This window comes from Peromyscus californicus, unplaced genomic scaffold, assembly GCF_007827085.1.
Source record: "Peromyscus californicus insignis strain IS unplaced genomic scaffold, ASM782708v3 Scaffold_4__1_contigs__length_199733344, whole genome shotgun sequence".
Classification (NCBI taxonomy): domain Eukaryota; kingdom Metazoa; phylum Chordata; class Mammalia; order Rodentia; family Cricetidae; genus Peromyscus; species Peromyscus californicus.
This window is the reverse complement of record NW_026294562.1, coordinates 71,977,183-72,004,117: the sequence shown is the minus strand read 5'-3', so window position 1 is coordinate 72,004,117 and position 26,935 is coordinate 71,977,183. Positions and strand designations below refer to the sequence as shown.

At 41.0% G+C, this 26,935-nt stretch overlaps 1 protein-coding gene and 1 long non-coding RNA gene across 2 annotated transcripts; one reads left to right on the top strand and one right to left on the bottom strand.

Annotated features, from left to right (window-relative positions):
* Window positions 1–553: 553 nt before the first annotated feature.
* Window positions 554–26,920, bottom strand: Ikzf5 (IKAROS family zinc finger 5). The gene is made up of 4 exons (XM_052714190.1): window positions 26,795–26,920; window positions 16,780–16,958; window positions 14,659–14,841; window positions 554–4,563 (listed from the first exon to the last, which is right to left on the bottom strand). Exons 2-4 carry the CDS (start codon window positions 16,910–16,912, stop codon window positions 3,620–3,622), a joined length of 1,260 nt encoding a protein of 419 aa, XP_052570150.1. The 5' UTR covers window positions 16,913–16,958; window positions 26,795–26,920; the 3' UTR covers window positions 554–3,619.
* LOC128095326 (uncharacterized) lies at window positions 4,570–14,000 on the top strand. Its single transcript, XR_008213217.1, has 2 exons — window positions 4,570–5,718; window positions 6,120–14,000. It is a non-coding gene; the product is annotated as an uncharacterized LOC128095326 (long non-coding RNA).
* Window positions 26,921–26,935: the final 15 nt, after the last annotated feature.

Below are 26,935 nucleotides of genomic sequence, written 5' to 3'. Positions count from 1 at the left end.
CAGAGAGCTGGTTGTCAAATGTGACATAGATACCTGATGTAAGAGGCAGCCTTCCTCACTGATGTGCCATACTGGAGGGTACAGCAGGTTAAGCTGATTTGAGTAATGAGGAATGTATTAGTTACTGGCTTACAACTATGACGAAATACCTGACAGAAAACCACTTGAAGGAGGAATGATTTATTTGAGCTCATAGCTTCAGGAGGTGGACATCTGGTGGGGAAGGCATGGCTGCTGGACTGGCTGTGTGCACAGTGGCAGAAGTTTGTGGCTGTCATCTCTCACACTGTGGACAAGGAAACAGAGCTCTAGACCAGAATCCAAGGCAGATAAAACCTTCAAGGCCTGGCCTAGTGACTGCTTCCACCAAGAAGTGCCACATCCCCAAGGGTCTAGAAAACCAACCTTCTGACTGCCAACCAAGTGAACAACAGCCTACAGGGCACGTTTCTCACTCAAACTATGACAATTAGAAATGAGTTTAGACCTATAGAGCTCTTTTGTTGTAAACTCATAACTCTTTCCATAATGGACTCTAGAAATTCAAACCAGCCAGCCATAAAATCCTTTATTAATATTTTATGTATCACAGATTACTAAAAAAAAATCAATTTGATTCTAGTTTTAAAAAAATCAAAGTCATTAGAAAGTGTTAATTTTTTATTCATATATTACAAAAGCAAAGCATTATTCACAATAGGAACTACATACTAGATATAGTTACTTCAGCATGAAACTGCTTTCTTGATCCCTAAATAATATAATGTACCTTACAACTATAATGCAAGATTTACACCTCGTGTAGACAACATGTCCCATACATCCAGGCATCAACAAAAACAAGTTCTAGAAAGCAAATGCCTACCCCCTAAGACTAATGAAAACATCTTTAGCAGGGAATTTAATTTTTTCTAATAATTCTTCATTTGATAAGTATTTTTGCAGAACTTACAAGAGTTACTTCTGTTTATTTTTTGTTTCTCTTTTTAAGTAATATTCCCTTTGTCAAATAATTCTGCAGATGAATGGCAAACACATTTCTAAAATGAAACAGCACTAGAACTACCCAATGGAAAATTTTCAAAATAAAAGTCTAGTCTTCACTTGAATGTCAAGAAGTTGTAGCTACACATTACATTAGTAAAATCTGAAATAAAATTATTCCGTTAATCTCTTCACAGTTTCTTAAAAAAATATTAGTGGAGATAAGTTACCAACTTTAAAAATCTAAACTTATGTTCACTGAACAAAAATAAATTTAGTTTCAGAACATTGCCTGTTAATGGCAAAGTACTATAAATAGTGCATGTTAAACTTTTCTCAACTCATTTCTATAAAACATTTGGTTAAAAATAAAATGAGGAACATATTTAATATTTAAGGAAAGAATCTAACATCTTTCCTAATACAGAATTTAACTCAGAATATTTAAGCAAAATCCTAAATCTTTAAAAGTACAATTTCAAAAAAGTTTCTAAGGTAGATTTGCTTCAAAATTTTAGTGCATTTATTTGTAGCTTTACACATCAACACCTTTGGAAGACCAACTGTGCTCTTTATAGTATTAGAAAATTAGGATTTTTTTCCTTCTAGCTTGTAATTATGAAAAGTCTTTTCCATGTTTAAAGTGAAATGTACTTTCAACACATTCATCTTTAGTTGTTAGGAAAACAGGATGCATATGTCACTGTTTGGCCCAGAGTGTAAAGATGATAAAGCTGGCTTTAAGGTGAGCATTTGGCTTCTGAGACTGCAGGGATGCCCAGCCTGGCAGGGAACTCTGTGCTCTAGCCATCTTCCTGCTGCATCTTCCCATGCAGCTGGGACTACAGGTACACAGCACCACACTGGGCTTCTTCCTCTCTCAGGGAAGCTTTCATTGTCTATTTGGGGGTATTGCTTTTAGTTGGATCAAACTTTAAAAATAGCAAAGTTTCCAAACAACAACCTGTCTCCTGGCAGCTGATAATCACTACAGTCAAGTTATGTATTTAGAAAGTGTTGCACTAAAACTAATCTAACCAGTGAGTGATTTAAGCAACAGACCAAACTCACTTTCTAGAAAGTTAGGGTCACAAGAGAAAGTGTCTTCCGTGCTATTCTTTAACAGTGCAGTCGGGATGAGCCAACACTGGTAAAGCAAGCACAGGCACCCTCTGAATGGCTTTCGAGTGCTGGGAGGGAGGGCACAGATCCCTTAACAGGGCACTTGGGGCTTAATGGGTAGACACCATCAATTTCCCTCTTATTTACTGTAAGAGGCATTTTTGGTTAATAAATACTTGACAGGATATTTCTTTAAGAAGCCAATTAGGAATATTTTTAAAATATTAACCAAATTAAAAATGAAAATCTTGCAAAGTGCACAGAAACCAAGAGGAAGCGACAGTGTTTTATTGTTCTGCCAGGTCCTCCTCAGAGTAAGCTCATTACACAATACAAAAACAACAGCTTCCTATGTCAAACGAACCTCTAATTATCAACAAATTAAATGTCACATTTAAATGTGCTTTGTGTTAATTTTTTATCCTTTCCCACTGTGGTGACGGTCCCACTGTAACCTTACATGGCCTACGCCGCAGAGACTTGAAAGTAGGATCTGTTTAGGCATGTTCTCATTTTCATAGCCATTTCTTCCTCATCACATTGTTCTGTGTTTCTATACCCACCTTTCTTGGAAATTATGGGCAGAAGGCAGAAAAGAAACTTTGGAGATAGTTTTGAAGCATCTTTATAAGACGGATGAACCCCACTTCCTCTTTGGTCATCAAAGACTAGGAAGAATAAGATTATCAGTGTGGGTGTCAGTCTTACCTGACACCAATAATAGCTGAGTGCAGAATTTCAGTGGAAGATTCAGATTGAAAAGGCATCTAGCACTCTGATATATTTACCTGTGGCTTTAAAACAATAGTTAAAAATATATATAAAAACAATGAAAAATTAACATGTTTAAACTAGACATTAAATGAACAGATATCTCCAATATCAAACACAATTTTCAACTTAGCCCCAAATTTCAACTTCCAGGACTTGCATTTTTATAATTTAAATTTGAAAAGAATTGTTTTATATTTCCCCTTGAAGAGAAAGATTTATTACACTGAAATAACTGTACTGTTTTTGGTTGAAATGAAACAAATTCAACTTAAGTGAATGAAAATAGCATTTTAATTAAGAGCAAATCTAAAGGCAGTTTCTCTATAAACACTGAAATGTTGTAAAAGGTTTTACGAGAAGTTTATTGTGCCATTTTGAAATATGGCAGAAAGACTATTTAGCTGTAGTATATATATATTTATCAAGAGTACAGATAACCCTGGGAGTCCTATGGACAAGTGTAGGAAACTGAACACCTGGTAAGATTCCAACTGTACTTCAACTCTTACATGTCTAAATGAAAAAGATATCAATGCATCTAACTATCTAATGCATAAATAACCCTGACCAGACTTTTATGAAAAGTTAACAAAACCCCTTTTCACTATCAAATTACTATTTTATGAATAGAATATATAAATTTTAAATTAACAGATACTGTATTAGGGATGATCAAAACTAAAGACCAAACTACAAAACCCCCAAAGGCCAAACCAAGTGAGAACAATGTTGATTGTGTTCAGTGCTGGTTATGTTGCCCTCTTGCAAAATGACAGGCAAAATCATACTTGTTTTTACATTTGCATCCACATATATTACACTGAAAAGGGTTTTCATACCCATGGCATCCCATGTGAATAGTGTAAAGGATATTGTCTGCAAAGTACATATCACAGTGCTGGCAGTGGTGTAGAAGCTGAGGATCCTGGACCGGCAGGGTTGGAGCTGGAGTGCTTGGCTGGCTGTTTCCTATGCTGGGGGTACTGGTGTGGGCACTTGGTTCACTGCTCGGCCCTGCCACTGGACTGTAGTTCCTCTGACTGTGCGATGGCCGAGGCTCTGGGCTGGTGGGGGAGGAGCTCTGAGGAATACTTGCTGACACAGCAGAGACGACTGCTTGGGCAGAGGGCTGCTGAATCATGAAAGGCTTTTCATCAGGGCAGGGAACTACATCAGGGGAGGCAGGGTTTTGGTTTTCCGGTGGCAAGCTGGACAACTGTCCTGCTAAAGTAGAGAGCTGATTCAAAGGGTTGTCAACCATGAGTTCTTGGGGGTCCCTTGGCAGGCCACCAGTTGGTGTAGTTTTCGCCAAAGTTTCATAGGAGTCAGTCTGAATATTTGGGATTTCGTGGGTAAAATCATTAAGGTAGTCTGGTTTCTGGACCACCATGGAAGGTGGACTTAAGTTGATTAGTGCTCTTCTGCTATATCCCAGATTGCTTGTCTTCTTCTGTAAAACCCCCCACATTTTCTTACTGCTTAAGGAAGACCTGGTACCTTTAATTGGTACCATTTTATGTTTGCGCCTTCGATGGTGGGACAGGTTACTTCGGTCACTGCAGCGGAAGGAACACAATTCACATTTGTATGGTTTTTCCCCAGTATGTGAACGCATGTGGGCTTCCAGATGGCGCTCATAAGCAGATGCAAATGGACATAAATGACACCTGTGAGGTTTCTCACCTGTTCAAGAGAGAAATGGGAGAAACTGCAAGAGTAGCTCATTTATAAGACATTTTATGTTTGTCCATCGGATATGGGAATTGATACAAAAAATAAAATGCTTTTCAGAAATTCATAATTGTATAATAGGTTAGTAAAATCTATAAAGAAACCTAAGAACTGAAATAAGGCTTAAGAATTCATTAGCAACAACTTGTGACAACATAGATTCTATTTACTATGAAAACCATTACAGTTTCAGCTGGCACTTGGAAAAAAAGAAATATTCCCCACATAATAAAGATTTTATCAACAGTATGTTTCAAAGTTTATGTTCACAGATCTATGCATACTTTTTTTCCTCAAGGAGAAAAAAAAAACAGCAACCCCGCCTCCTTTAAAAGAAGTCTTTATGTTAACTTACATGACTTATGGGATATACCTTTTAAAATTGCCAGGACTCCTACTCCACTTTCCTAGTCTTCTAGTTCAGGACTGTGGTAGCTTGAACGTAACTGGCCTCCACAATCTTATAGGGAGTGGCACTATTAGGAGGTGTGGCTTTGTTGGAGTAGGTGTGGCCTTGTTGGGGGAAGTGTGTCATTGTGGGGTGGGCTCTGAGGTCTCATATATGCTCAAGATACCACCCAGTGTCGAAGCCCACTTCCTGTTGCCTTCTGATCAAGATGTACCAAGCACCACATGCTGCAATGCTCCCTGCCATGATGATAATGGACTGAACCTCTGAAACTGTAAGTGAGCCACCTCAATAAAATGTTTTCCTTGTAAGAGTTTTGCCGTGGTCATGATGTCTCTTCACAGCAATTGAAACCCTAAGACAGAAGTGTTGTACTCGCTGGTTTTGTGTCAACTTGACACAAGCTAGAGTCATCAAAGTGGAAGGAGCCTCAGTTGAGGAAATGCCTCTATAAGATCCAGCTGTAATTCATTTTCTCATTTAGTGATCAATGGGGGAGGGCCCAGCCCATGGTGGGTGGTACCATCCCTGGGCTAGTGGTCCTGGGTTCTGTAAGAAAGCAGGCTGAGCAAACCAGGGGAAGCAAGCCAGTAAGCAACACCCCTCCATGGCCTCTACATCAGCTCCTGCTTCTGGGATCCTGCCTTGTTTGAGTTCCTGTCCTGACTTCCTTCAGTGATGAACAGCAATGCTGAAGGGTAAGCCAAATAAACTCTTTCCTCCCCAACTTGCTTTTTGGTCATGATGTTTCATTGCGGCAATAGAAACCCTAAGACAAATTCATACCAGCATAGTGGGGTAGTGCTATAACAAACCTGAGCATGTTTGGGGAAGGATTATGGAAGGACTTTGGAACTTAGGGCTAGAAAAGCCACTGAGTGCTGAAACCTCAGTGGGATGGTTTGTAGGAGCTTGGAAGATAAGAATGTTGGGAGCAGCTCTCTCTTTCCTTCTGCTCTCACTCAGAGGCTGCCTCTGCACCTCCCCCCAATAAACTTCCCACATGAGCTCTGTTGCATGCTGTGACTTTGTGGTGCCCCATGGCTCCAATGTCACCTTCTGCCATTAAACTACTCCATTGGTGCTGTGACTCTGGCAGGTCCTCCTGATGGCTCCTCCTGCCCACCGGCAATCTGAGACATACCAGTCTACCTACATTTTCCAATTAACCCATCACTGAGCACTTCACCCAACACCAGCAACAACTGGTAAGTCCCCCTTCTCCTGGTCAGCATAAACACTTCCCTGGATCTGGGGAAGAGACTGTTGAGTTTCTAGCACCCCTCTGATATTCTTGGAGGTGGAGGGACCCCCAGCCACAGTCTCACTTGGACTCTTAGCCCTTGGCCCCTGCTCAGTACATGATGACTCACTGGACAGCTCGTGCCCACTCAATCCAATCCTCTCTGGATCCCTGGGATGCCAGGACATTCAGGCTTTGGATCTTCTTCCTCTACCTCACTCATGGGAACTTCATCCTCCACCATACCTCCAAGCTCCCCCTGGATACCTTTTGGAAAACCTCAGACACCTAGCACCTGACTTAAGGGCTTTTAAACTTATCCGCCTTTCAGTCAAATCTGGCCCCAATACCCCTCAGATAATCAATTCAGATGGCCACCTACCAGCATCCTAGACTTTGCAACTTCTGCCAGTAATCAGGTAGATGGCAGGGGGTACCCTGTGTCCAAGCTTTCTCTCATCTTCACGCCAAGCCCTCACTCTGTTCTTTCTCTTCCCCCACTCAACTACTACTAGCTCTGAGGCCTGAAATAGAGGAGCCTCCACCACTCTTGACCCTGCTAACGAGCCTCCACCACTCTTGACCCTGCTAACGAGCCTCCACCTTACCAACCTCAATGCACAACTCCTCCTCTGCCAGCTCCTTCAGTCTCCTCTCCCTCCTCTCCAGCAATGATTCGCTCTAACCATCCCACTCTGGCACCCACTTTCACTCCACCAGCAGCCTACAGTCCCCCTGTTACTCACTCCTACTGTTGTGGGACCCCCCTTTACCTCTCTCTAGCCAGCCTAACCTGGCCACAGTTCTCCCTTTGTGGGAGGTTGCCAGGGTGGATGGCCTGGTCAAGATACATGTCCCCTTTTCATTAAGTGAACTCTCTCAAACAGAAAACCAACCAAACAAACAAACTGGGGTCTTATACTCTGCTTCTTTCATTAAAGAATTCCAATATATCACCCAAGCCTACTTCCTCACCTTCTTATAATAAGCAAAAGAGAGGAATGTTAGTTTCTGCCACTGCAGCAGAATCAGCAGCAGCCCGCCTCTGTCGCCAAAGCAGTTCCGTCACTACCTGTCACCAGGTGCCTTTCCACTGTCAGCTGTGCGACATGCACACCCTTTAAAAGCCATCAGGCACAGCTTACTCTCTTTTTACCTCTTGTCTCCCATTTCTTTTGCCTCTTTCTCCATGTCTCTCCTTTCCTCTCCTGCCTCTTCTTTTCTCTCTTGCTTCTCTTCCTCTTGTCTGTTTGCCTCTGTCAAGCCCCCACTCCTACTTGGCCTTTCACACTGATGCTCTCCCCCTCCCCCAATAAACCTCGTGCACTAACTCTGTTGGGAGTGGTGTGTTTGCTTAGTGGCATACCTTGGCAGGGCCTGCCGAAAGGTACCCACTATCGCCTCGCTTTCTTTTTATTTATCCTTTCATTGGTGCCGAGACAACAGGCTCTCCTGGCATTTAATATGGCCATGCTGGGACCCTATCAATCTGCAATAGATCCACTCTCTTCCACCTACAACAGACCTGCTTTCTCGTTCACCCACAGCTTTGCCTCCACTCAATACTGGCAATGAGTCTCTGGCGGTGTCACCTGCCTCTGACCATTCCCCTAGATGTGAGGCTTCAGTCCTCTCCTCCCCTTCTGGCTTTTCTCGAAGTCCTGGTACTAGGTGACCATGTCTCTCAGGCTCGGAGCTCTTAGCCCCATTCTTGTATGACACCATACTGAATAGCCTGTGCCTGCTCTGTTTGGCCCTCCTCTGAGTCCTGGGGACACCTCTGGCTCTCAGGTTTTGAACTTCTCTCTGCCTCACCTTTGGGAACTGTCATACACACCTCCTCGCACCAATTGGGATGTCTTTTGGAGACCCACTGACCACTCCTTTCAAATCAAATCTGGCCTCAGTATATCTTGGACCAAGCTGCCAGGGAACCAAGAAAGAATTCTCCACTTTCTTTCTTTGTCTTTGCTCCAAGACTGCTTGTTTCTGTCTGCTCTCCCTCTCTAAACTTCATAAATGTCCTGTCTGTTTGCTGCAACATGGGAGTCAGAGAGGCCAGCTTCGTCTTGCTCAGCACACACCGGTTCTTCCCTGCAGTATCTGCTGATCTAACCTTCAGTAAGGTATGTACTTACTGTACTACATTTGTCTGTGACTAACATGTTTCCAAATATTAGAGTCTGATTCTTCCTATGTGGACATGTGTGCTTGTCTGGCTTCTGCAGCCTACTGTAACCATGTGGACTTCTCTTCTGCTCATTCCCCTCTCCCAGCAGCCTGAGAGACCCACAGTTTAAGCACTAGCCTGCTGTGTTCTCCATGTGACTCTGGCTCTTGCAGCCTGCTGACCTACGTAAACACCTCCCTTCTCTTCTGCTCCTTCCTGTTCTCACCTTGCAGCCAGACTGCAGAACCACTGTGCTATCTGTTTCCTACCACAGTCCTGCAGCTCACTTCGACTCTCAGCCTCCCCTTGGAACACAGTCTCAGTGTTCCACTCTGCAACCCTCTCTCTCTTCCTCGATGAACTCAGACTTTATTACAACATCTTGGCCTCAGCATGAATCAATGGCCAAAATTGGCGAACTTGATTTCCAAATTCTCAGGAATTGTTAATTGCTACTGCCACAAATGATCCCCAAAATCTTACACCTAAACTTGCTCTTATACTTCCAAAGTCCCTAACCTCTAAGGCTCTACTTCCCCACTCCTAAAAATCTTTGATCTCTGATTTCTTTTCACTCTGCTCTCACACACACAATAAAATAGTATCTTAAGATTATGCTGTAAACTCTTATCTCAGGATTTGTAAATTACTCATTGGGTATGGTTTAAAATATATAATTTGTAACAAAATTTGGCTTTAAGCTTACAACAAAAGGCTTATAATTAAAATTCTATACATGGGTGTATATATATGTGATTCAACTCCTGTTTAAGATGTGTGTGTGTGTGTGTGTGTGTGTGTGTGTGTGTGTGTACACATATATGACCTGGATTTAACTCTATATATATGTGAATGTAAGCTGGATTTAACTCTACATGTATATGTATGTAACTTGGATTCAACTCTGCATATATGTGCATGTAACTACTGTTGAGGAAAACATGTTTTAAACAGTAACCATGTGGCTCTCCTCCATCTTGGCTGGTGACATCATGATATAAGCAGCCATGTGGCTGGCAACCATCTTTACTACGGTTAGACAGTACATATCATGTGACACTTCTTAGTCCTAATGAGCTCTCTGTTCATTGTGTCTCCTTTGAGACGAAGGAAGCAACAAGTCTCAAATATTGGTATGGACTTTTGAATGATGATAGAAATATAAAGTTATTTGTTACAACATACTGTATATGTGATTCAACTCTGGTTTAAAATATACTCTATCGTGTTAAAATTTTAAGATTATAAAGATCTATTCAGATTAACAAAAGCTGACTTAGAGATTTGCACCTAAGTACTCATGTCTTTGCCAAGTGTTCAACACCAAGCTTCTAGAAAATTTAGACAAGCGGCAACACATATTTGATAAGTAAGATATATGTTCTACAATGGAGTTTCTGGTCCCCCTAGAGGGTCCTTTTCCCAGGGCTGGGCATTTGGGCAGGGGCCCCCATGGCATGTCAAGGGCAATGCTGGCCTCTGGGCTCCCTCAGTCCCTGCTCACAGGCCCCCTTTTCTCCTGTTCCCATTTTGGTCCTGGGGATCTATCCCCTGTCAATTTTCCTTGCTTTCTCAGGAGACAGCCTTAGCAGTTTGGAACAAACTTGTTCCATTTTCACTCCATGGAATGGCTATTTAGGTTTCTTTACTGAACCCACTATCTATGATTAAAAAGTTTTATTTTGATAGTAAAAGAGCCCCAATTCAAAATTAGTTATTTTTAAGGCTAAATCTAACAGGGATGGAAAATGGAATGTAAAATCCTATTCATATAAAAGCTATTAACTTATTGTAAACTGTTAAGGATAATTAAGAAATGCAAGTTAATGGTCAGCCACCTTAATTAACAGGAATGGAATGTAAAGTCCTAGTCTTATGAAAGCTGCTAATGAATTGTAGACTGTTAAGGAACATAAGTTAATAGTCATCTTATAAATGACCAAATTCTTTAATTATAGTCATGCTAAATACTAATATAATTACAGGAATAAGTCTTACTTAGTCTCCTGTGTTTTCAAAGTTAAGCTTAACATAAGTAACTAGAAACAAAGTTTGTCTATTCAGATATGCCTATTAGATAGACAGTCCTCAAATGCTTTAGATGTCTGAGAATACGGCATTTAAAAATGTTTAATAAAAAAGCTTTTCATGATAGAGAGACATGCCAGCTCCTGGCAGCACTGCTATCTCCTCCAAAGAAGATGGATGGGCACAGAAGAACCTCCACCTGGAGCTTGCTTTAAATGTGGCAAATGCCTGGCCACTAGGCAAAAAAAAACAAAAAACAAAAAACTGCCTTTCACCTCAACTGTTGCCAAGACCCTGTCTAGACTGTGGACAATCAGGACATTGAGGGATCAACTGCCCCACTTTGCCTAGACTAGGTAGGCTGGTCCTCCCAACATTCCTACTCCACAGGAAAGTCTGTCAGATCTTCTAGATCCTGGCAGCCGAAGACTGATGCTACCCTGAGACCTCTGCCCCAACGACCACGGAGGAACCTGGGGTAGATGTGGAGGTAGCCAGTAAGTCTCTGTCATTTCTAATAGATTTGGTCTATTGGTTTACACTTCTGCTTACTCAAGTAAAAGTTATCCTTCTCAGAACTCTGATGGTGTTTGACAACTAGGCTAGTAGCTTTGTCAGTTTAACAGCAGCAGCCAAGGCTTCAGCTGCCTTCTCAGTTCTCCGTGTGTGTAAAATTCAGGCCACAGGCCTCTCTCTCCTAAAGCTACTACTAAGTCTAGACACAGTTTACCTTGATACCAGACTCAGAAGAGACAAACTCACAGAACAGATTTCAGTGTAACTTTTTGCCATTCCTTTATTGAAAGGAACTTGCTTTATAATGACTGCTCTCAGTAATCAACCGCCTGTATCTCCTGGTGAATTAAATAGAAAGGAGGTGTTTTAAGGTATAGTGTTTCTGTGAAGATATGAAAGCTTAAGTTGAGAATCTAAGAAATATTTTAGGGTCTAAGAAGGTGTTTTAAGGTGTGTAAATGCAAGCTATAAATGTCTGAGAATGAAAAAGCTTAAGTGGTGATAAAAAGAAAGTGATTTAAGGTGTATAAAAAAATGAAATGTTTTGCTATACTACTGTTATATTAAGACTCCAAAGTTAATAGTCTTAACATTAATCAAGGAAATTCTGATAAGCTATTAATCTAGCTCTGGCAGAGTACCACTACTATTATCAGACACAAACTAAAGATTTTAAATTCTCTTTGATTGTTTTCTAAGTATAGATTTAAAAGTGCTTCTCACCTGTGCTAAAAACATCTGTCTAATCTATATACATCTATATACATGGATAGAGGAAAGAGTTAATGCTTTGAACCAGAATCATTTTGGGGTCCCCTATGACTCAAAGGCATGAGTCTACTGCCTTTTATACAATGTGGATTTCAGTACAGATTACAAACAGTGGGAATGCTAATGTGTCTAAAACTTACCTCTTTTTGTAAACTCAAAAAATTCTTGTAAGCTCCAGGGAGTCAACTTGAATCCACCTCAGACAGGTTATCAAATGGACTCCAGATAAGTACTGTCAATCAACAGCCTAAGTTTATCCACCTACTGCCTGTTCCTGAGGGTGGGATCTCACCTACCTTCCCCTGGTCTTGGGACTCCACTCCCTTAATTACTGGGACCTAAGAAAAAATTTCCTCCCCAAACTTAACTGTATCTTCTGCTCTGACAATATCTTGTCAGGTCCTCTCAAAATCTGCATTCACTGAGCCTGGACAGCAGTGAAACAGCCAGCTATACCAGGACTTGGCCAGCATCCCATCCTTCTCAGATCCCCTCAAGATGCCAATGCCCCCAGACTTCAGGAAGCAGTCTAGAGAACACGGTGCCCTCCATTCCCACCTCACCAGCTACCCCTTCCTATTTCCTCACCTTTTTATACTAAACAAAAGAGAGGATTGTTAGCATTCAGGCATTTACACTGGCCTGCTCTTAGGGACCTAGTAGGACATGTCATCAGCAACAGCCAAGATGTGCCACTGTAGCTGCTGCAGCCATTAAGTAGAGCACTCTTCCTATGCACATGTGCTATATCCCCATTTTAAAGGTAGCCCTTCTCACCCACCCTCTCTCTCTTTCCTTCTGCTCTCACCCCCCCCCACCCCAATAAACCTCCCACATGAGAAAAAAAAATGTTGAGAGGAGTGCAGAAGATTGAGACCTGGCTTGTGAAATTTCAGAGGGAAGATTAAAGACTCTACCAGGGCTGTTTGCTATTTTAAGATTCTGTGGTTCTGGTTAGCTGGGGCTAAAGAATCAGCTGTGATTAACAAGATACCAGAATTACTAAAGTGAAACCTTTACATTATTGGGACAATTGATGCCAGAGCTAAGAAATTAGTGGTGATTAAGAGGAGACCAGCATCACTGAGGTGAAATCTGGAAGTGTTTCCTGAGAGCACAGAGAAGCAGTGTTTCAGAGGCAGCTAAAGTTGTACCTCGTGGTGGCAGCCAGACTTGGTAATGTCTAAGTCACCCAGGTGGTACTAGTTTTGAAGGCATGAAGGAGTCATGGAGAGCAGCTGAGGCTTTGGCAATATGAGCGGCCAGGAGAGGTCGTTGGTGAGGCCTCAGTGGCAGTTGAAGGCCTAGGACTGAAGGGGTCATAAAAAGGAGATGAGGCTTGGCACCCTAAGGAGAGCCTATGAGAGGCTGTTGATGAAAGTGCAGCCCGGTTGCAGCAGAAGACCTCAGCATTTTGGAGATGCCAGTACCATAGCATGATCACCAAGAACAGCAGCAGCAGCGGAGTGGAGCCAGCTAAAGCCTAGAAGACAGGCCATATGTGCTGCAAAGGGCAGAGCCAGAGAAGTGACCCAAGCCCTTTGCAGGAGTCCAGAAGATCACAGTGAATCCCAGATAATTGGACATTGAGTTATTTATATTGTTGGAGTTTGGTTTTGCTTCATTCAGACTGTGACAATGCCCTGGTTCTTCCCTCTTGAAGAAGGTATCTAATTTAATTTTGATTTTTAAAGGAGCCCACAGCTGAAAGACTTGAACTTTTAAAAGAGATTGGATATTCTAAAGAGGCTGGAAATGTAATGTGTTTGAATTTGTAAAGACTGTGGAACTTTTAAAGTTTATTTATGATTTTAATGTGGGATCTTGGGGATGAATAAGAAAGAAAGGGTTGTGGCTTAATAGTGATGTGTTTGTGTGTCAAGTTGACAAGGGGTCAGTTGTACTGGCTGTGTTTGTATGTCAACTTGACACAAGCTAGAGTCATCAGAGGAAAGAGCCTCAGCTGAGGAAATACCTCCATGGCATCCATCTGGAAGATATTTTCTCAATTAGTGATCAATGTGGAGGGGCCCAGCCCATGGTGGGTGGTGCAATCCCTGGGCTGGTGGTCCTTTGTTTCTATAAGAAAGCAGGCTGAGTAAGCCAGGGGAAGCAAGCCAGTAAGCAGCACCCTTCCATGGCCTCTGCATCAGCTCCTGCCTCCAGGACCCTGACCTGTTTGAGTTCCTGTCCTAACTTTCTTCAATGATGAACAATTCTGAAGTGTAAGCCAAATAAATTCCTCAACTTGCTTTTTGGTCATGGTGTTTCATCACAGCAGTAGAAACTCTAAGACAAGGACCAATTGTATTTAAAGTCCAAACTCTCCAAATATGTAAAACTATCATTTAGCATGTGAAACTGAGAGTCAATTGACAAGGACAGAGCTCCTACCACATTCCAAATTCCCTGCTAGCTCTGGGGGCGCAAAGACGGCCTTTGGATGTCCTCAGGAAGCTTTCCAGGCCACCATGTAATAAACGAGCACAGACTGCTAGGGAGCACACAGGAAAAATACCTGGGCTTGGGTGAGGGTAAGGAATAGTTAGGAAGATTTCTCCAAAGAGTGGCTAGAGAGACATGGGCTTAGCAAGTATACTCTGCAACTGTACAGAAGCCTTTCTCTTTTCTAGAATTTAAACATTCTTGTGAAGAAAAAGACAAAACATTAACCCTAGTAATAACCTCTCCCACCCTAGAATAGGAAGACAATGCAAGATTGTGTAGATCAAGCATGAAAATGGAGGATCAAGCTCTCCAATGAGCCTGTTTCCAGTATTTGTATGCCTTTAAGCCAGTTTTGTAAAAAATGGAGTTAGTACCCAACAAACCTTCATCAAACTTGCTTTGAACAATCAGCACTACGTGGACTTGCAGGACACGGCCCCTCTCCAGCTGTTTCTCCATTACCTGTGTGGATCCTGATGTGCTCAATGAGCCGGGCCGTCCCTTTGCTGGCATAGTTGCAGTAGCGACACTTGAGCTTCCCATCAAAGGTCCTTTCAAACCCGTCTACTAACATTCCTGAGTTTTCATCCAGGGAAACTTCAACAGATGGGTGATCGAGTCCATTCTGATCACCATCTGTTCCAGCTATAAACACAAGCAAAAGAAATCAGGCACCTCAGAATCAACTCAGTTCAGCATTTTACTCAAGGGGTTGAAGATCTTCCACAAACTGATAGCTTGCTTCCCAAGAATTTAATTCACAAAACAATTCAGACTTCTTGAACTGGGACAAATTTTCTACAAAAATACAAACTATATTCTAAGAACCTTTAAAGAGGACTTCAAATTACTTACATATAAATTTTATCAACTCTTAATAACATGCTTTTGTAGAAAGCAGATAAAACAGAGAGGAATGAAGAGATTCCTTAAGGTCACAGTCACACACAGGTGTTTGATACTGGCCATGGTAACAATTTTAATTAGCAGTTGTTACAGCTCTAAATTACTAAATTTCTTTTTGTCTAAAAATAATTATTGTATACCCTGTTAGAGTCATTTGTGTTCGAGGTTTTGAGTTACATTTAAGATCTTAAAATTCTAATTAAGCACATCAAGGAAAACAAGGTATCTGACAGCTCTGAATGTAAGGACTATAAGAATTTCAGAACTGAAATGTTTCAGTGTTTACATTGCATATGAACAGACAAACTTTGTATAGAGAAGTGGAAGGAGCACGTACTTGTAATTAGGAACTACACATGTTGGGGTATACTATACCCTGGTTTCTTGAATCCCACTCCTGGAATCTGTTCACATTAGTATTAAGAAGCAAAATTTGTATTCCTTCTTCTTCATGGGAACAGGACTTTAGCTCAACGCCAAGAGGCACAGTCCTCACATGCTCAGTTCAAATACTATTCCTTTTCTTCTGCCTTTCAAGTCCAGGAAATTAGTCCAAAAGGAATCAACTGAAGAGTTCAGGCTTGTGGTCTCCCATTCTCCCACAGTTTTCTTAAGACCCTGATGCTCACATTTTGATGTCTGCATCAATTACTTGGGAGATCTTAATAAAATAAACTTGAATCACTAGACCCAGGGTAGGACCTGGTGCTTATGTTTCTAACAAAATTTCTGGAGGTGACACCTGATCACTGTTGCCAGTCCCTGCGTCTTCATGGCTTACAAGATCTAGGTCAGAGACCAGCAAATGTTTTCTCCAGGGCTGGGATGGCAAACACTTAAAGCCAGATGGCTTTGTTCCAACACCCCACCCCTGCTGCTGTCCCGTAAAAGCCGCTATAGAAAATAAGCAAGTTGGGGATGATTGACTGTACCTCACTGTATAGCACCTGCCTAATGTATGCAGCAGATGTTGATCCCCAGCAGCACAAACAAGGTAGAAACATGTAAAGAAGTGAGCATGTATGTGTTCCAAGAAAACTTGATTATGAACAATGAAATACAATGTCATATAATTTTCATGTGTTATTCTTTTTGTATTTTTTTCCAATCATTTCTAATGATACAAAGCCATAGGAAAGCAGTTATAGGAGGTCCATGGGTGGTACTCTGCTGACCCTGAAATAGGTTAAGAACAGTGTATGTGATCCACAAGCTAGAGAAACTTTACCTCTAACAGGCTCACCAAATCTTTGCTTCATCTAATTTAGTTTCTCTTCTTAAACAGGTAAATGTGGACAGCCTTCTTTCACTTACAGAGAAAAAAATCTCTAGTTGGGGCTCAGGTCTAACCTATGTTGCTTGATGGGCAAATTCTGTGAACAAATTCTCTGGGTTCTTTGAATCAACTGTCAGCTAACAGAACATGAAGGACAGACAAGGGATTTAGAAGCCCTAATCTTTCAACAAGACTATATAATAGTTCTCTACACTACATTAAATCATTGTCCCATAGCAAAACTCTGCATGTTAAAGAAGTGAGAAAATGCCCGTGTCTTTCTAGAAAAAGAAGAGATTGCTCCACGCTAGTGGATAGTGGTGCACATGAATGGAGAGCTCTGCATGAACAAGAACACATTTACAAAGGCGAACTTTTCAGTAGTAGTAAAATAAGTCTACCTCCCTGAAGAGGCTCTGCTTCTTTGTCCCCACTGACCGATCCCGAAATCATGTTCACATGATGCGTCTGCTGGGTCAGGTATTCCTGGAAATCTTTCACAAAGTCCAAAGGCTCTGGTTTCTTTTCACCCATCTTGGTGCTTTTTCTTTCTTTCTTTTAAGTTGAAAATTTGTTATATCTAGGGAACAAGGAAATAGAGAACCCTATTTAAATAGAGAACCTAAACTTAAGAACCCTTAGATTTACACTATTTAAGAATACAGTACAAAATAAAATATAGACAAAAACTAGTTTGTATAAGACATTGTTACACAAAACAACAAAAGACAAAAGCTGTCTTTAAATACTCTATAATCTATCTAGAAAATTGAAGACATACAAAACAGTGAGAAACATATTTAATAATTAAACTGAGTAATAGAAAATGGAAACAAATTACCAAGAGAGAAAAATAACTTATAACAGCCAAATACTGACAATTACCCAAATGACCCCCCAATAGTACCACATGTAAATTGGTTGTGACATGATCACACAATAGCCTATAGCAGTGAAAATAAGCAAACTTCATCTGCATGCAGCAACACAGATGCATCTCACCATCACACTGTTGAGCACCAGAAGCCAGACAAAGATTAGTATATGACCTATAGAAGACCAGAGAAAACTAAGGGCCAGTGCCAGAGATAAGGAGAATGTAACCCTTGCTTGCTAGGGCAGACAGAATTTAGTACTGAAAGGGGGCAAAAAAGGAGTTTCTGGGTTGCTGGTTGCCTTCCACTTCTTCATATCAGTGCTGAGTTCATGACCTATGCACTCTGACAATCCAATAGGCCAAGCTTTAAGATTTATAAGCTTTTCTATATACATGTTAGATTTCAAGAAAAAGCTAAGCAAGCAACAGAGAACTGAGTGATCTTTGCATACATACTGCTAACCATTCGAGATGAAAAATTACTCATTAAATAATTTGAGTAAAAAAAAAAAAAATTCCTGAGAAACCTGTCTACACATTTGAGTTGGCTATACAGGAATTGAAATGAAAGTGTATGCAGATTCAGCTTTAAACATGTCAAATAATTTTTTAGTCATTATACTGATTTATTTATTCTTCTACCAGCAATGGATAAGAATAGTTGATTCACACACTCAATAACACTTGGTTTTTTCACTGTGGCCACTCTGGAAGGTATGTGGGACTATCACACCAGTTTTGACTTATAGTCATTAATGATTAATGAAGTTGTATGAGTGGCTACTCATATTCTTTTGAGTAATGTTTATTAGTTTTCCCACAGATTGTATGTCTTTTCTAAATAAGAATTTATATACATACGTGTGTGTGTGTGTGTGTGTGTGTGTGTGTGTGTGTGTGTGTGTGTATGTGTGTGTGTGTATTTGGTTTTTCACGACAGGGTTTCTCTGTGTAACAATCCTGGCTGTCAGGACCTCACTTTGTAGACCAGGCTAGCCTTGAACTCACAGAGATCCGCCTGCCTTTGTCTCCCGAGTGCTGGGATTAAAGGCATGTGCCACCATGGCTTGGCTTCAAGATTTTTTCTGAAAGCAAGTGACAGTACAACTAATGTAAATCACAATAGTACCAACACTAAATAATAATCAAAAGAAAATGAGACTGGGCCAAAACCAGAGTTCATTTGGATAAGATTTTCACCTACATTTTAAATTAACAATTAATTTACAAAATGTAATCATTGGGATGTTTGAATACAAGAAATGTATGTGTTAGTCTTTGTCTCCAAGTCTTGTGCTGAGCATTTTAAGATATTTTCAATTGAAAATAGAATATTTATACAATATATTGTTTCAGTTTCCCCTATCCTAACTCAATTCACACTCTCCCAAATCACACACTCTCTCTCTCTCTCTGCCCCCCCTCAGAATACAAACAAGCATCTAAAAAAATAGTAAAGATAAAATAAAAATAGAAGAGCCAAAGAAAAAGCACAAGAAACACATATATAGTGCAGAGACATACATGTTCACACATACAGAAATCCCATAAAGACACAACACCAGAAACCATAATATATAGGCAAAAGACCTATAAGGAAAAATAAATTAATTAATAAAATAAAAACATTGCCCAGACAAAACATTGAGGCAAGGAACCTCCAAAAATGCCTCTGAGTTCATTTTGTATCGGCCATCTACTTCTGGGCATGGGGTCTGTCTTCGAGAGTGGCTTGTATCACCAGTGAGACTGTTGGAAAAAACTAAATTTTCTTTTGTGAGTAGTTATCAATTGGAGATAGCTTCTGGGTTAGGGATGAGGTCTTGAGTCCACTTTCTCTCTCAGGGCTGAGACCCCATCTGGCTTTGATCTGTGCATGCCCTCCACATGCCACCAGTCTTTATGAACAAAAGTCTGTTTTACTTTTTTTCTAATTAAAATATAACTACATCATTTCCCCCATTCCCTCTTTTCTCTCCAACTCCTCTCATTTCCCCAAGTCTGTTTAGTGTTGCTTGTATGTATATAATTTCAGGGCTCACAACTTGGTATTGGATAACCAATTAGGGGTTCATCCCTAAGGAAGACTAATTCCCCCTTTCTCAGCAGTCCTTAGTTGTCTGTAGTTCTTTGTCTAGGGATGGGACCCATGATAATTCCCCCTTCCACGTTATCATTGTTCAGGTCTTGTTTAGACAGCCATGTTGTTGATATATCATGGGTGTAGCTTCCCTTTCATTTCTAGGAGATACTATTTCACAGTACCTTTCCTGGTCCACTGGCTCTTATGCTCTTTCTGCCCCTCTTCTATAATGTTCCCTGAGTTTTGGGTGCAGGAATTGTGTTACAGATGTATCCACTAGGGCTGGGCACTCCATGATCGCTTGTTTTCTACATTTTGACCACTTGTGGACCACTTTCTGTAACGATCTCCATCAGTTGCAAAGAGAAATTGATGAGGGGTGAAAGCTGCACTTATATGTGGGTATAAGGGCAAGTATTTAGAATGCTGTTGGGAAATTATGCTGGTTTACAAAGTGGTGGTAGTAGGCTCTCTTCTAAGGTCCATGGCCTCACTGGCCGGCCCCAGGTTTCCAGTATCAGACACGATTTCCTTCCGGTTGAGTGGGCCTGAAGTCCAATTAGACAGCTGTTGGGTACTGCCAAGAAATGAGTGCCGCTACTGCATCTACAGGGATATCACACCATGCTGGCCATTGTTGTAGTTCATTAATAAGATCCAGGCCTTGCTTACCTGTAATTCAGCACTCAGGAGGTGGAGGCAGGAAAAACATTGCAAGGCCAGCCTCCACTACATAATACATAACTCATTAGAGTTTGAGGATCTCCAAAAATTAAAAAACAAAAACAACAACAAAAAACCCAAACCAAAACCCCTAAAAAATGAATTTTTAATTAAAAAAGTAAAACAAGACATGAGAGTAAAGGGGGACCATTAGGAACACAGAAGTAGAAAAGAGAGGCAAAGCAGACAAAAAAAGGTAATAGAAGGGAGAAAAATGATCAAAGCATATCACATGCATGTACAGAAATGTCATAATTAAGACCTCTTGTACAATTAAGATATACTAATTTTAAATGGCTCATATCCAAGATAGTTGTTTCCTTTCTTTCTTTTTTCTTTTTTTGTAAATATAAGGGCTATGGGCCTCTTACAATTGTCTGTGTTCTGATTATAAAAGTTATAAATAGGGCTGAAGAGATGGCCCAGTCAGTAATGTGGCATGCAAGCATTAGGACCTGCTTAATCCCTAGCACCCACAGAAAAGGACAGGCATGTCAGAAGGCACCTATAATCCTCAGCATTAGGGAGGTGGAGAGAGATTGAGGAAGACACCAGATGTCAAATTGTAGTCTTCACATACATGTACATGTGCATCTGCACATAATACATGCATACACCCACATATGTAAACACACACAAAAAAGCTATAAGAAAAAAAATCCCAATTTTTACATTGCAATTCAGAATTTCTTCTTGCCATTCAATTCATTTGCAAAGTGATACATTTTCCCCCAAAATGAATGTACTTTAATGGGCTTCAATAAGCAAGACAAATTTTACCAAATCTTGATTAGAAAGCTTAGCAATGCTGCGGCACAACGTGTGACAACGCAACAAAAACACAAGACTTGCTAGAGCAAGCAGAAGAAAACAGTATTTTTATACATCCTACTTTAGTTTAAGGGCAGAAATGAGCCCAATTATAGCGCATGGCTGACATATTTTGACAGTCTTAGTTATTCACATTGTCACATTACAAATTTCACTGTGTTCTCTGCCACAACTGTATGCTGCTATCAATTATGCATGATGGGTTAAAGAAAAAAAATGCCAGTGAAATAACTGAAAATGTTCCAAACATGAAGCCCAGCTTCTGAATTAGAGTTTCAAACATTCTTATATGGTTTAATTTACACAATCATCCGAGATTTAAAACTGTCAGCTGGGTGGTGTCAGCACCCAGGAGACAGAGACAGGTGGATCTCTTGAGTTCAAAGCCAGCTTGGTCTACAGAGCTGGTTCCAGGGCAGCAAAGGCAACACTGAAAAACCCTGCTTCCAAAAACCTAAACCAAAACAAAAGTAAAAACTAAGTGTCCTTTCATCCCTGAGCATCTCTGTATCCATCAGACCTGTATCATCTACATCACATGTATCTGTGGGCAATAGGAACAACAAGCAAGCTATTTACAGAGCAGTGGGCAATGAAACATACTCATGTAAATGATAGGTGCCTAAATCTAAGTGGAGTCTTTGGCCTAAACCCTAGTTTCTTCCATCTCAAGTCAATACCTCGAAGCACAATATCTGGGAAAACAATAATTCTGAAGCTAAAAAACAAAACTCCCTACTATAAAAATAAAATATGGGTTTGCTATCCAAACCAACCTGTCAAAACCAAGAACTCGGCCGGGCGGTGGTGGCGCACGCCTTTAATCCCAGCACTCGGGAGGCAGAGCCAGGCGGATCTCTGTGAGTTCGAGGCCAGCCTGGGCTACCAAGTGAGTTCCAGGAAAGGCGCAAAGCTACACAGAGAAACCCTGTCTCGAAAAACCAAAAAAAAAAAACCAAAACCAAACAAAAAAAAAAAAAACAAGAACTCCCTATATAACCTGATACCTAAGGAAGCTGTTCAGTACTGACAAATTTTAAAACCTCTACAAACACAATATAAATGGTATATACATGTACTCAACCAACTGTGAATGGAAAACATTTACAATTTTTTTAAAATGCATCTTGAACAATTTAGACTCATTTTCCTTGGTATCCCCTAAACAATACAGAATCAGAATGACTTATGCTGTATACAATATAGACAATCTGGAGAATACTTAAAGAGAATGCTAGTGTGTGCCTTTAATTCCAGCACTCAGTGGCCAAGGCAAGAAAATTCAAGGAGTTCAAGACTAGTCTGAGCAACACATAAAAATCCCATGTCAAAAAGAAAAAACAATGTATATGGAAGGATGTGTAATAGGTCACATGCAAATCCTATTGCATTTTATGTAAGAGATTGAACATCTTCAGATTTTAGTATCGACAAGGGGTCCTACATTAATCCCCCAGGAGTACAGAGGAACAACTAATTATATAAAGGTTAGGAATTGGAACAGTATGATCTTTCTAACCGGCTGTGAACTCAATACCTTGGACTTCTTTATCAAGAAATTGCTCAAATTTTCAATGTAAAATGTCATCAGAAAACATATTTAAGCATTCCTCAATATTATTATAGATTCTGATGCTATATTCCAAGCCAGATCTACTCTTTTCTAACTAATATTGCTCCAAATGAAAACTTCTGTGTTGAAATCCTAACTTCTAATATGACATTTACTGTGAGGGCAGGGTCGTCAAGAATAGGATTATAATAATAATAGTTAATTTCCTCTCTGTTTTCTGCACTATGAGTATATAACCATAAACCAGATCCTGTATCTGCTAGCACCTCAAACTCAAACTTACCAGTCCCCAACCTTAATGAATGCTTGTTCAAACCACCTAGCCTGTGCTGGGTGGTTTTTGTCAACCTGATACAAATCCAGGCATATCCAAGAAGAGACTTTTTTTTTTTTTTTTTTTTTTTTTTAAACAGGGTCTCATTAGGGTAGCTTTGGCTGGCCTGGAACTCACTATGTAGACTAGGCTGGCCTTCAACTTGTAGAGATCCTCCTTGCCTCTGTCTCTCCTGAGTGCTGGAATTAAAAAGACTTGAACCACCACAACGCCTGGAAGAAGAGGAATCTTATTTGAGAAAATGCTTCCATAAACTTGCCTGTAGGCAAACCTGTGGCTATTGACTTGATTAATGATTGATGTGACAGGGCCCAGCTCACTGTGGGAGGTGCCATCCCTTGGCAGGTGGTCCTGGGTTGTATAAAAAGCAGGCTGAACCGGGCGGTGGTGGTGCACACCTTTAATCCCAGCACTCAGGAGGCAGAGGCAGGCAGATCTCTGTGAGTTTGAGGCCAGCCTGGTCTACAGAGCGAGATCCAGGAAAGGCGCAAAGCTACACAGGGAAACCCTGTCTCAAAAAACCAAAAAAAAAAAAAAAAAAAAAAAAAAAAAAGCAGCTGAACAAGCCAAGAAAAGCAAGCCAGTAAGCATAAAGAAAAAGCAGCCATAGCTTCTGTACCACAATTCCTACCCTGCTTGAGTTTCTGCCCCAATATTCTTCAGTGATGAACTGTTACATGGAAGTACGGGATAAAATAAACCCTGAATTACTTTTAGTCATGATGATTTGTTAATCTGTTTGTTTGAGACAGGGTCTTTCCAACACAGCCCTGGCTGTCCAGGAACTCATTGTGTATACCACGCTGGCCTCGAACTTAGAAATCCACCTGCCTCTGCCTCCCTAATGGCTGAGATAAAAAATGTGCACCACCACACCCAGCTAGTCATCAGGTTTTAAGACATAGTCCCTGCAATTTGTTATACTAGCATGAACTAAGATGTATGTCTACTTCATCAGCTAAAGAAGAGAACAACTTCCAAACCTTATAAGACAGAGATTGCTCAAGCTAATAGAGGGGGAAAAAAAAATCTAAGAATTAATATTCCATAAATCACATATATGTGTATGTACACATATATACAATCAAACACCTTTTAATCAGGAGCTACTTATTTAAAAGAGGTGTTAAGATTTGAATTGGGAAATATGAAACAGGTAATATAAAAATCAAAGGGCCTTCTTTCCTCTGCCATCCATCATGAGCCTTAGGCCTGATTGGTTTCTCACTATGTTTTCTCACAAGACTTTCAGAATCAAGCAATTCCTGGCCATGAAACAAAAGTAAAATTGTTCTAGTCCCCCAATGGATTTGGATGAGAACTGGTAACAAAACCAGGTCCAACGCCAACACTGGAGGAGAACGAGGCTGGGTCTACAAGAATTTGCACACAATGTCATGACCAAGGGTTTATGCTGAATCACAGTCATCTACCAATCCGACCACATGGGCCTGAACATCTTTTAACTTCTGGAGATTTGGTCATGTTTAAAATGGAGTTTGATTTGCTTTTATCTGTTTCACATGAGCCAACTGGTTTGTTCAGTAATAAAATATATAAAACCTTTCGGAAAAAAATTAAAGGGGCTAGAGAGATGAATCAGGTAAGAGCACTGGCTGCTCCTGCAAAGGACCTAGTTCAATTCCCAGCACCTACATGGAAGCTTATAATCATCTCTAACTTGAGTTCCAGGGGATCTGATGCCCTCTTCAGGCCTTTGTGGGCATCAAGAATACACATGATACACAGACATATATGTAGACAAAACACCCATATGCATGATAAAAAATAAAAATAAATTTAAACCAAGAATCTCTTTAATATGCCCTCCCTACTGACTAAGAGAGAATTGAAAGAGCTTGATTAGAGAATGGTACAGTCTATTTCACTTATCTAGCATTTTTAAAAAAGAAATGTTTAAACTGAAGGGTTACTAACTGTAAGGAAGAATCCTTAGCCCTAACTTTTTATTTGATAATTTAACCCAGAGGTTAGGCAGGCTTATAAAGTTGTTTATAGTTCCATAGGCATGTTTACTTCCATAACCTACTGATTATGGTCACTGAAAGACTTACTCTGCAAAGTACATTAGCAAAGAACGCTGACAAACGAGACTTGGTTCATACAGAGTAACATGGACCTTCAAAAACTATTAGAACACAATTCCTGAGTTCCTAACTGCTTAAGACTGAATGCATAAACACTGTGATAAGGCTCTTCTGAGAAATCAGAAAATATAATATAAAAAAAAACCAGAATGAAACCACATCAGAAGAAATCAGAAAGAATTATACAATCTAACCTTTCCACCCCGAATTAGTTCCACCTTTTCTTTCCACTACAACATTGACAAAATGTCGAATAATTGAAATTTACTCTAGAGACACACACACACCAAGGGACTCCAAAAGGTCATAGAGGAAATTTCAACTAAACTTCAAAAGCCACAAAAAACAAAAAGTCTGTAAAGAAGGCACGCAAGTAGGCCAGGCAGTGGTGGCGCATGCCTTTGATCCCAGCATCCGGGAGGCAGATGGATCTCTGTGAGTTCGAGGCCAGCCTGGACTACAGAGTGAATTCCAGGATAAAGACTCCAAAGCTACACAAGAGAAACCCTGTCTCAAAAAAGAAAAAAGAAAAAAAAAAAAAAAAAAAGAAGGCACACAAGTCAAAACTTTACTAGCAACTACAGGTTTAATAAACTAATAAGACAACTTGTGTACCATTATCACTAACTGAAAAAAAATAGGCTGACAAAAAAAAAAAAAAGCAATAGCAGAGCATGGTGGCCCACAATTAAAACACCGTCACTTTTGTTACTATTATTTTGCCACTGGTGATTTAAAAAAAATTAAATGTAATTTAATATAGTAATTGCAGTTACTCAGTTATTCACAGTATACAACCAGTGATATTAGGCTTAGTATTGCTGAGTAAGTATAGTTACATTAAAAAGTACATTAGCCCTATACTAGGGAAATACTTGTAACAACCACCAGAGCTCAACAAGGGCGTATCTGATCCCCATCTTCAACAGTTATGGTTTCCTGGGAAACACCAGACCATTACAGAAAAAGAACATCAAATATCTCAACTCACTACAAGGAACTTCCAAGAAAACATTCATCCTCAGCTGTGCTGAAGACAACATAAACTCAAGACAAAATCTGAAAGTAGTCCAAATATTTTAAGCCATGGTTTTCATTCTGTGTCTTCTAAGTGTAATTTCCCTGGATCTCACAATATAAGAAGTCACCATGTCCTCTTCTCACTTGTCACGCCTCTGTCCAGTTCTGACCAGCACATAATGGGGTCATTAAAAATGGGCCACGTGATTACTGGCAGATTCAACCGACTACACTTTGGATCCAGTTAGACACAGAGCACTTTGATGCTCGCCTGAGGAGTTGAGTATCCACGAGCCCTGAATGAACCAGAAGAGCTCTTGGCTGTAACACCTTTCCCAACCTCATCTATTCCCAACACTGGAAGGCACAGGCAGTAGAAACCAGCCCTGGAAGGTTCCTAAGAGAAAACTTGAGGGGCTAGAAACTCCTTCCCAACAGCCCGGGACTGGCGTCGGAGTAACACCCTCTCCGAGATTCCCAGTACCTGGGATTGCCGGGGTCGACTCCTGACCCTAGCACCCCGAGAACAGCCCACATAGGGGGAGCACCCCCCACCCTCGATCGCCACCTGTCAAAGCAGAAGGCAGCTCCCCACCCTGAGCCTCCGAGCCCCCGCCCGACGGCGCCGACTTGCAAGCTGCTCCCTCCCGGAGGAGGACCCAGGCACCTACATGCTGGACCCAAGAAGGTCCCGGGTCACCACGCTGCTAGCCCACGGGGGGCGCACGACCCCTCCCTCCGCTGTGGCCAAGGCTACAGTGGTGTTAGCCGGCCCGCGACGAACCCGGCACTTTACCGTCCGCCATTCCGTCAACGTGCCCAGCTTAACCGTGGCGCCGCCGTACAAGCTGACATCCCGTTACTCACCTCCGGACTACTGCACCGAGGAATCCCCACAACCTTGTTCGCCGCCGCCGCCGCCACCGCCTCAGCGTTCCCCAGCGTCGCAGCCGCGACCGCCATGTTTGTTGTGTCTCCTCTCCCTTCCCGCCCCCCGCCTTGCCCAAG